The 11464-nt window shown below is 46.1% G+C and overlaps 1 protein-coding gene across 5 annotated transcripts in view; it reads left to right on the forward strand.

Moving 5' to 3' along the window:
- TMEFF2 (transmembrane protein with EGF like and two follistatin like domains 2) overlaps positions 1-9248 on the forward strand; it is a 553100-nt gene extending 543852 nt beyond the window's left edge. For all 5 annotated transcript variants that reach the window (XM_063399875.1, XM_063399874.1, XM_063399877.1 and 2 more), the window contains 4 exons: positions 959-1082; positions 2579-2737; positions 7503-7589; positions 7992-9248. In XM_063399875.1, the coding sequence (XP_063255945.1) occupies positions 959-1082; positions 2579-2737; positions 7503-7589; positions 7992-8088 (467 nt within the window). In that variant the 3' untranslated portion in view covers positions 8089-9248. The remainder of the gene's footprint in view (positions 1-958; positions 1083-2578; positions 2738-7502; positions 7590-7991) is intronic.
- Positions 9249-11464: the final 2216 nt, after the last annotated feature.

Genomic DNA, 11464 nt, shown 5'->3' on the forward strand with positions numbered 1-11464 from the left:
ATTGTTTTATAACACTTGGGGACTTCCTTTGGAAGATAAAAATGCTTCAACTTACTTGCGTGCAAGCTACATTTCCTCAGACATCCATCATGAGATTTTTTTTCTTCTGTTTTTAATTAATCATGGCTAGAACATACTATGACAGAAGAAGGAGTGTTACCATTTGAGAGAGCATAAGTATTGGTTAAATGGAAGAATTTGCCAAAATTACCCAGAGTAATTAATAGCTTGGTGGCCTACAAAATTCATGTGAGTTCACGGTGGTAACATGCTGTGTTTCAGCCTGTGAAGTCGAGCACATACCTGTTTCAAAACTAAATGGAGCCTCCATTTTCCTGGCTGGATGAGGGGATTTTCCAGGATTTGCAGTCTCAGTGACTCTAACTGCTGCAGAAGTAGGCTCAGAAAGTCAAACCAGTTTGAAGTGCTGGATGCTGTGGGATGTGGAGGAGGCCACTGGGCTTTGGGGCATGGGCATGCAGCACTGGTGATAAACTTCAGCTCTGAGCTCTTGCTCTACTTCAGCCATAAAACAGTCTTTCTGTATACATTCTGTTGAATTACCAAATGTACTGTAATGTATATTACATGCAAATGTCCAGAGTCTCTCTCCCAACCTTGTCTCAGTTTGTGGAGACAGTCCATAAAGTAAAACAGAAATAATCAGGTATTTTGCATGTGCTATTCTGTCATCAGATTTTGAATAGTCACGTTATTTTCTCAGGTGTCTCATTTGCTGTAACTTGACAGGAATTACAAAAGGCTGAGATAAACTCTTGCCAGTCTCACACCAGCCAACCTGTTAGAATGGGCAAGCCCTTGCTCTTGCTTCCCATGAACATCATCTTTTACACCTTGTTCTTCTGGTTTTCCTTTCTTTTATATGTTGAGTTCTTTCCATCACTTCACCTTATCCTGGCAGGGTCAGGTTAACTTTCCCCTTCACCTGTGTTCACAGAGAATGCAAATAAACTGGAAGAAAGTGCAAGAGGGATCTACATCCCTTGTCCAGAGCATTACAACGGCTTCTGCATGCATGGCAAGTGTGAGCACTCCACAAATATGCTGGAACCGTCTTGCAGGTAACCCTTCTCCTACCAGCAAGGGAAGGCTTCACACATGGAAATACTGACTTACAGCAACACTTCATCTAGATCAGCTATGGAAAATAATGGCAACCATGGCCCTTTGTGCTATAAAATCCATCAGACTTAAATTATTCAGTGAAGTCCCAAAAGTGTATTGAGTTTTGAACAATGTTAATTGACTGTACAGCCACCCAGTAACCTTCAGTTATATTTAGATGTGTTTTTAAAAGCCCTTCCCAAAGCACTCAGACCACGCTGGGTGCCCTCCTCAGCCTGAGGGAGAGGAGTGCCACCAGCGTGTGTCCCTGCTGTTGCAGGGGTGGTGCTCCTGGGGCAGCTGGCTGGAGCAGAGGTAGCTGCTTCAGCAGGAGGTGATTTTGGAGGAGGTTTGGGCAGGAAGGAGGAATAGAGTGAAAGCACTGCAGTGCTCCTGCAGTGAATGCCTCCCTGCACAGGTGCAGATATTACTTCCGCAGTCCACACAGTGGCCAGGTGACTGGAAAAGTGAAGCACTATTTTCCTGGGACACTGGAGTGGGAGCGCAAAGATACAGACCAGACTCTCCCCAGGGCAGAACCTCAAGCCAGCTTCTCCTGAGTCACACAAACAGCCAGGGCACATTTTGCTCTTGGCAGCTGCTGCATTTTAGGTGCTCCATTCAGCTGGAAAATGTCCTTTCCTCAAGGTGCTGGCAGCTGTGGGAAAGCAGGAGAAGCAAAGGGAGGAAGTACAAGGCTTAACCCATCAGGGTTAGTGCTCCACTAACACACCTGAGAGGAGCCCAAGCCATCTGTCAGTCCCTGACAGTTCCTGCTGCCATTGACCTGGATTTTCACATCTTGCTTGGGCAATTAAGGGGAAACAGGGCAAGAGCTAAAACTGTAAAAGCACTGCTTTGCCCCAAAATCACAGAGCAGCGCAGCAGGCAGCATCGAGGTGGATGGCTGCAGCATCAATAGAGGGGTTTTTTATAGCAACCAGACGAAATGTAAATGATGTATCCACTTTCAGGAACATCTAATCACATTTCATATGGAGCCTGGGTGATTGCTTATCTCCTCCTTAGGGGTAATCTGCATAAGGAACCACAGCTCGATGGCTTTTCACCCTCCCCCACCCCCCCAAAGAAAGGGAGAAATCTAAAGTATGTTGTGCAAGGAACTAAATGAGTTCTCATCACAACGAGCAAGTAGTTCTACTTGAAGCCAGTTATGTCTTGGTCCCCTGGGCACCTCCTGGCACTCTCACTGTGTTGTTCACTCTCACAGACTTAGTGACACTGAGGGCCACAAGTCTTCCCTCTGAGAGGCTGAGCACTCACTGATACTCTCTCTGTGGGAGTCCATTCTGAAAAAAAAAAACAAAAAATCAAAAAAAAACCCACACATGAGCCTATGTTTCAGCCACTATTTTTTTTCCAGATACAATTTTTACAGCATTCTTTGAAAGCAGCAGGTATAACGAGAAAGAAACATTTTTTTTTATTTCAGATGCGATGCCGGCTATACTGGACAACACTGTGAAAAAAAGGACTACAGCGTTTTATATGTGGTTCCAGGTCCAGTACGATTTCAGTATGTCTTAATAGCAGCTGTGATTGGAACCATCCAGATTGCTATCATCTGTGTTGTAGTCCTCTGTATTACAAGGTCAGTATCTCTGGTACTTTACAGTAGAAAGAGAAAAGACTTCTGGTTTTCTTGCAATGTGCGCTGATTAGACCAATTTCTGCAGTGACACTGCTGATAACAAATGCTATTTAATTCACCAACAAACAGAAGATATCATCTGGTCCAGCCAGCCAGTGCTCCTTCATTATTATGACTGAGTTTTTACTTCCATCTTAATCAAACTTAGGTAGCAACGGTGCCTACAGCAAGTGAAGTTCTCTATTTTGTATTCAGATGCTTGGACAAATACTGTTCATATAAATAACGGGAATATAAATACAGCAGCTGGATCAACACTTAATAAAACTAATCATATCTCCATCTGGTTTCCTTAAGGGCCCATTCCCTTAGTCCTAATCAGGCAAAGCATACAAACTTTTAAGCCTGTTTGCAACCCCACTGATTAAATGATTTCATTAGTGTTGAGTGCGTGTTCAAAGGCACTGCACATGTTTTAGGGTCTTCCATATATGATGTAGTTGGGTTGTTTTCCTTTAGTGAGGAGCAGAGGGTTGTGTGAATGGAAAAAGCCCCTGGGTAGTTCAGAATGAGAGGGGTAAATGCAATCCTTCCCCTCCACGTGCTGCCCTACTCCCCCACTTGACTGTGTTACTGTCTCTGGGAGGGCTTGGGGTAAGTTCTGAATGTCAAACATCTACAGGCTTCTCTTAGAAATCACAAGGTTAAATTAATTGAGATAGCAGCACTGAGAAATCACTCTTTCAAAAACTATTTTCTTTTTAAAATAAAAAAAAAATGCCAGGTATCATACCTTCATATAAAATAAAACCTCTACTTTATATCAGTCCCTGTGTTGGACTACCTGGCTGGAAGACAAGTGTAGAGCATTTGTTCCTGGAAAAGACAAAAAAAAGATTCATAAATCCTTCTCTGGCCTAAAGGCACAAAACAAAACCTTTTTTGGCCAGAGTTCATCACCTGAATGGCAGCTACCTAATGAGGCAGTAGATTACAGGAGGTGGCATTTACAGAGGTATTTCAAACAACCAAAAATACAGTGTGTAGTGAGAGAAAGAAGGTGGTGTAGTGACTGATAATGGAATAAACGTGCATTGTTTTGTCAAGTGACTCTAGTTTTGTCACCTTGATGCAGTGAGCAAAGTACTTTACCCTGAAGAATGAAGACAGGGAGCTCTGAGTGATCCAGTGCTGTAATGCAAATTACCAATCACACTGTTTCCATACAGAGTCAGTACCTTTTCCCCCACACTTTGTAACCAAGTCAATTTATGATCTTTTGACTTTTTTCTATAATGCATGTAATTACTGCAGAGCATCCTCCATCCCAGCATAATGATTTGAGATGCATTTGCAAAAGTGTGCTCTTAAATGGCCTAAGAGAAATCCACATGACGAGAGCATTGTGGCAGCATGTGCATAAGCAATTGAGTTTCTGAAGTTGTCTGCTTTGGAGAACCTGACTGTACTGGTTTGAACTCCACACCCTGAATTCTTGAAAATGCTGAAACCACCTTGCCAGGTTCGTGGTAGAAAGAAACTTCATTCAGAGGGTGCTCAGGCCATATTCTTTGCTGCTCATTTCAGTGCAACTTTCAGCTAATTAATTTATCAAGTGAGTTTGATGCACTGCATCCATTTGAGCCTCACAAAACTACCACTGTAATTCTCCAGCTGTCAATTACTGTTGTTGCTCTTACAATTTTGCCTGTACAGTGGTGCTCCACTGCTGGAAGGCTCTGAGTAAGTCCCAGGAACTTTTAGGGCCGTTGTTGCACAGACACTTTAATTTGAATAAACGGGCTGCTGACAGCTGAGGTTTGCCCCTGCCTCTTCCTCTGCCTCCTGGGCACTTGGCCCTCCAAGTTGCCACCATTACCATTTCTGTAGCCACACAACCAGCAGACTCAGAGGATGGACTCAGCTGAAAATGCAGCCAACGGAAGTGATGATGATTGGGGTTTAAGTGGCTTGGTGCTTGGCTACTCATCATTAGTGCCAGCAATGTGAAAAAGTTTCTGGGGTGGAGGAGTAGGGAACCAGAGGCCAAAAGGTAAAACACTGAGGCACAGTCTGCCCAAGGACTTTTAGCTTAGAGATAAGGCAAAAAAAGAAGCAGTGATAAAACTGAAGGGGGATGGCATATAATAGAGGTATGGCCTAGTGTCATAATGATTCTCAGCAGTTTTCTTTACAGCTTTGCATTTTTAGTGCTTCCCTAATGTTTAGTCACAGCAGCTTATTTATGTGAAGAAATAACTTGATTAAAAATGAATGCATAACGTGTTTCACCTGCTATGAATCACATTGTGAGTAACTCGAGCTCAGGAGCAAAGCTTCAGTGGAGAGAGGGGGGCAGCCTGTGCTCCAGTACTTGGTTTACATCGATGTAACTGCTGTGTTCATAAATGAATGCACCCCACACAGTGCACTACAAAGGACTTTTGATTAAAGAGTTAAGGACCAAGGAAAACCTACCACTCAGCTTTAGCAGATGATTAAGTCTCAAAAGCTGGTTAAATGCAATGCCCCCCTTACAGACCCCTGCTGCACTTCAGACACAACCCACCTGTAAATGCAATAGCATTGTGTGTAAGCAGCCCTGGTGTTGGTGCTGGGCACTGGCCTACCCACCCACTGGTCATTTACAGTTAAAACATGGGCATTTTTGGTTCAAAGATGCCTTTTCATCATCTTAATTGGAGTAATCTCGACATTTGAATTGATTTGTCTCGGCCATGAAGTTACTGTGTAGCTACTGTCATCGTTTGCTTGGGGAAAGTGCCTATGAGATGTTCATCTCCTTGCTTCCAGCTGGAGCAGTTGGTACCCACCATGCACAGCTGCATCCCCTGAGATTGCTGACCATCCTCATCATCCCCCAGCCACCCAGCTCCTCCAGGTTTTGTAGACAATCCGTCTGGCTGTGCCCACTGTGCTCTGCCTGCTCCACGTGGCTGAGTGCTGGGGCAAAGCAGGGCTGTAAATCCACATGCTGGGGGCTTGGGAGGAGCCCTGGAAGCTTGGCTGCGCTGCCTGGGCACCAGCCCTGGGTGTTGGTGGGGCTGCCCGAGCTGTGGCAGTGTCAGTGGCTGTGTCCTGCAGAGCACCACGAGGCCCCGCTGTGCTCGGCCGCGCGGGGACAGTGGCCAGGAGGCTCTTGGTGTGCACGTAGCGCACGGTGAACCAGCCTGTGTTTGCCAGCTCCCTGACTCACTCCCAAAGTTTGATGGCCTTTTCAGGGAACTCGCAGTGAATAATGAGTTTGTCATGAGATCTCAGGCCGACTGCAGTCTGCCTGAGTTCCGTAATGAAAGCTCTGCCGTGACCCCCGAGAGCGCAGGAGATGCAGGCTGGCTTTTCCTGGAGTAATGATAGCAGCCTACTTCACTGCTTCCCAGGAAGGAACGAGGCAAAATATAGCCCACAGCCATACAGCTTCTCAGGAGGGGGTGGTCCTGGTGGCTTAAAAGTGAGGCAAGTCAGGACAGTCTGACCCATATTTTGCTAGACACTTACATAATTGTATTCCAGCATTTTTTTAAATGCTTCCTAAGTTCTTATGCTCTTGTTTAGCTTTTCACTTGACGTCATAAAACTATAACATCACTTCCATTCAATGGTGGGGGGTGGGGAGTGACCTTTTTTATTTTAGGGGGTCAGTAAAAATCTATTTCACTCTGTTCTGCTCTTGGTTATTTGACACAGAGCTGCAGGTAAGTGCTTTAAGCTCTCACTGCACTGAGGTGGGGTCTCCCCAGTGCATAACCTGTAGGATTTCACAAGGTGCTGCTGAAAGCCCTCCTGTAACAGAAGAACAAGTCAGCCCCATACAAAGGGAATGTTTTTCCATGTCACTGTGGTCTGGAGTATTGTGGGGCCTCTTCTCACAGCACTCCAAGAGGGTGTTTCAGTCTCTGTTGTGCAGCTGCCCAGTTTTTACCATAACCACCCTTGGCTTTCAGCTGATTAGAACATCCTGTGGCCTCCACCTGGGAGTAAACTTCTCCATGCTTTCTGCCTGAGGGTGCCTTTCCGTGAGAGGGAACCAGAAACACACCATTAGCTTTCCATTAGGGGGAAATATAGCATCCCCACAGCAGGTGCTGCTGCAGGTGAAAGGTTGAAACGTTACCTTGCTGAGGAACACTGGAGGTCCTGAGACACGAGGGGTTTGTCTCTGCAGCTGTCCAAAGGAATGTCAGATTTGGGGCTTTCCAGCACAATTGCTTTCCCCACCAAGCCAAGCAGGCATGGCACAGTGCAGGCCCCTGTCAGTAAAGGAGCAGTTTGCTCATGGGCTGAGCATGGAGCATTTCCATGGGCTCAGGGGGACTGCAGACACTTAGGGCCTTGGAAAAGCAGCCCATGCAGCCACTTGGTAAACACTCCACAGACCTGGGACGCTGGCCAGTGAGCGTGGGACCATCCTGGATCTTCCACCTGCACCTGGGTCAAAATAAACCCATTATTTAAAGCTGAATGCCACAATGCGCTTGGGATCATAGCAATGCAGCAAGAGTGTCCAGCACTCAGGGATCTGAACATCTCCTTTGCCATGATTCTGTCCACAGTATTTTCTGGGGGTTGTGGTGTTTTTGTGTTGTTTTTTGTGGTGCCATTGCCATTAGCCAGCACATTCCATTTCATTGAGGAGGAAGCACACTGAGGCCTGGAGGATGCCCCTTGCACCCCTGCTGCCCCCCCCACCTCTCGAGCAGATGTGTTGCTAAGAGCCGTGTATTCTCACAACTCTCTTTTCCAGGAAATGTCCCAGGAGCAACAGAATCCACAGACAGAAGCAAAACACAGGGCACTACAGTTCAGACAACACAACAAGAGCATCGACAAGGTTAATTTAAAGAGCGCATGTTTCCACAATGGCAAAACTAACTGCAGAGAGCTTGGACTACAAAATACAGTATTATAGACAAAAGATTAAGACAAGATCTACACATGTTGCCTTGCATTTGTGGTAATCTACACCAATGAGAACATGTACTACAGCTATATTTGATTATGTATGGATATATTTGAAATAGTATACATTGTCTTGATGTTTTTCTGTAATGTAAATAAACTATTTATATCACACAATATAGTTTTTTCTTTTTCATGTATTTGTTATATATAATAAATACTCAGTGATGAGAAAAAAATTGCCTTTCTTAAATTTGCTGTATCTCATAGCTGTGTATAGTCTTGGGATATTGTATATGGACACTAACAAATCTCTTTTTTTTTCTTTTTCCAGTTCTAGTGGCAATTTTGAGTCTACTGAACTCAGTAGTAGGGTTTTGAGTTGGTCCAAGATCAGCGACAATTATGGATGTGGGAAAGGTGAAGAATAATTTAACCTACATTGAGGAGGGATAAAATATTTCAGATCCGGAGTCAACTACATTTCATCAGCCTTCTTCTCCCATACCATCTATCTTTACTCTCCCATAGCTTAGGAAGTCTTTGCCTTCTAAATTAAATCCTAACCGAAGGGGAAATGGAAATTCTCGGTAACCGCAATGAGAGTGTCAGGGGTAACGTTTCCATTTGGAATGGAATTAGGTGTCTGTCAAGGTGAACCCTACAAGAACACTTTGCAGAATCTCCAACTCTGGTCACTGGAGTGAGTGAAAATTGCTTCTCACTCTTGATTGAAAATTATTAGGTTAAAAAAAGTTAATAACATAATAACAGCTGAAATGCCAGTCCCATTTGCACCTCGTGAACATGCTGATATAATTTATTTTTTCAAAGAGAAGGTGAAAACCACTCAGAAAGTACCTTATGAATAACTTTATGGGTGACCCTACTCCATTAAATGTAATGAACCCAAATGTTGGCTACACCTCAGGAAAATAAGGGCATGTGTTTTGTCACATCCACATGATGGACAAGATGCAAAATTATTTCTGTGATAGCTGAAACTCTGCAAAACACATCCCTTCAAGAAGGTAATTCTGCTCTAGTTTGTGCTGTGAATTTTGAAGACAGCAGAGTGGGACTGAAGGGCAGAGTGGGGTAACATCACTGCTGCAGGATAAAATCCACTCCACTAATGGAGTGCCTGAGCTCTAGTCCCACTGAGCAGCAGAACTGAGCTAAAGAGCCCTCGGAACAGCAGTCACTGTGCTGCTCCTCTCCAAAGAGACTTTGCCCAGGCAGAACGTACCCAAGACAAGAGTTAGGAGTATTTCTCACTGTCATCACCATGTCAGAATCAGACCTGGGGTTCCCTGGGATGACGTCTCATGAGTGTGTTTCCATTTCCTGCTTCAGCACCCATCTGGTCACTCACAGCAGTCACCACCAACCCCACCAGTGACAGCCCACCCAGCCTGGCCTTCAGACATGGGTGCAGCAATACTTCTACTCTCACATGATTTTTGGTCTTCCCCCTCCCTACCCCAGCCTGCTTTAAAGTGAATCCATTGCATGATGTTCACACGATCTCAGTTTTTTGTCTTGTTCTGGGTTTCTTGGCTTTTTAAAGGTAATAAAAGGTGATTGGCAATAGATGCTTCCAGACACCTGGTCTGTGCTGATTGATGGGAGTGGGAGTGTGGTCCTTGCACAGGCAGAGGGGCAGATGGTGGCACAGGGCAGCTCTCTGGCACTGAGTGCTGGCTCTGCAGGGACCTTCTGCTCCCTGGGCCAAGGGAGAAGAAGAGGGGGCCATCCAGGCACCCCCTGTCCTCAGCCCTTGCCCCAGCCCTCCGATCTTGGAGCCTTGTTTTCGGACTGGAAGAGTGATAGAGTGGGGCAGAAGTGCATAACAGAGGCTGTGGGCAGGTGTGATCCTGGCTGGCTGTACCACAGGGATGTTTCCATGCTGAAACCAACTGCAAAATACTCCTCTCTGTCCCAGTCCTTGCTGGCCTTGTGTCCCACGCTGGGGCTCAGCCAGGGTGGTCTGACAAGGAGCGCAGGCCAGGCACAGCAGCACTGCACTGTACAGGTTTGGTGGCACAAGATCCCATCTAGGGAGGCTTTGCAAGCTCTGGTAACTCATGCCCAGGTGGCATTACAGTGTCCCTCCTCAGACCCCTGCATTGCTACCCTTGACACAGGGAGGGCAGCGATCTCCTCTGAGGAGCACTTCAGCAGCAGGTTGAGGATTAAGCTGAAGGAGGCAAAGGCAGCCCTACCCTGCAGACACCCTCCCGTGCTTTGTGCTTCCTGAGCAAAAGTTGGAGTCTAACAAGTGTCAAAACTGCATGTTTTGGGCCAATTCCAAATGTCAGTCCCCCCACTGGGACTATCAGGTCTGGATTGTTTATTTCGGTTGCTTACATTAGATACAGAAATCAAACACATCGCCATGGAGATATAGCAATAAACCTGATTAAAAAAGGTAAGGTTTGGCCTGGACAGAAATAGCACAGCATCACTTAGGAGTGAAAATAGGAGTCCCACACACTGTCTCCAAACTTCCCAACATTATGAGCCTGGCTCTTACTGAGCAGTGGCACACTGAGTCCCCTGACAGCCTGAGTTTGCCAGGTGTCATTGGCTGCATCCCCAGCTGCAGGGGCTGTCACTTCCCCAGCAAGGCCAGTGTTTAAATACCTGCTGCAGACAGGAGGGCAGAGAGGGGAAAGGGATTTTTGTTTTAACACACAAGAGGGCAGGTCCCACCTCTTTAGGTCTTTCAAACTTAACCTTCAAAATGCTGGCATGGCCACACAGTCTGACAGTAACAGTATCTTGGGGTTGTGCGTACAGGAACGGAGATTCCTACCAAAGACATTTGCAGAAACTGTACAAAATACAGCAGATTTGGAGATGCGGATGTTTTTTTTTTTTTCTGAAGGCTCTGGAAAATGCATGTTTGTTAGATCCCTGTGCTGGCCAGAACCCAGATGTGGCAATGTCTGTGCAGTTTAACAGAAGATGCAGGGAGGTGGGCTGGGCACATAAAGACACAGGCAAAGCCATGGCCATGAGGATTGTGCCATGCACCAAGGCAGAGCCCAGCTCCTCCACCTGGAGTCACACAGAAGGATGAGGAGGTGATGCTGTTTGTTCTCTTCTCAGTTCAAACTTAGCAGCATGAGTAAGGTCCCTTGTGATGCCCATGGAGATAGACTTGGGGAGGGCAGTAATTAATCTATTTTGGCTGCTTCATAGGCTTTTTTTGTCATGGCACTATGGCAACTGCAAATAACTATCAGCACTCACCTACTTTAAAAACCAAACAAATTACCAAATGTACCAAAACCACTGAAAAGACCAGTATTCCACACTCAATGTGATGGCTTTGGGGCAACACACCCCACCCAACAGCCTGCAGTCACTTGCTGGCCTGGCTTGTTGTTTTATCACAAGCCACACCAAAAGGTATAAAAGGTAAAAAGAGGTAAAAATAGGACTGTTGGCACACCCATTCCCTAAGAAACAGCCTGTACCATTCCTGGAGGAAGAAATTCTGTCCTTATTTTGTATGTGATGCATTTATCCCAACAGCATCCTGACCTCAGTCCTCAAACTAAAGCCAGGCGTGCTATTGGCAGAGCCCCTCACCCTCCCCAGCCTGGGGTGGTCAGATGGTGTCCAACACCTTCGTGCCCTCGGATGCTGGGCTGGATCCCAGCCCATAAGGAGCTCACCTGCAGCTACCACCCTGACTGATTGCAGTGTGGGGCGCTGGGGAGGTGTGTGTGACACACACCTCACCTCTCCCCACCCCAAATGCTGCATTACAGGGCAGGCACAGCCCCATGCCTCACC

Source organism: Prinia subflava, chromosome 6 (genome assembly GCF_021018805.1).
Source record: "Prinia subflava isolate CZ2003 ecotype Zambia chromosome 6, Cam_Psub_1.2, whole genome shotgun sequence".
Taxonomy (NCBI): domain Eukaryota; kingdom Metazoa; phylum Chordata; class Aves; order Passeriformes; family Cisticolidae; genus Prinia; species Prinia subflava.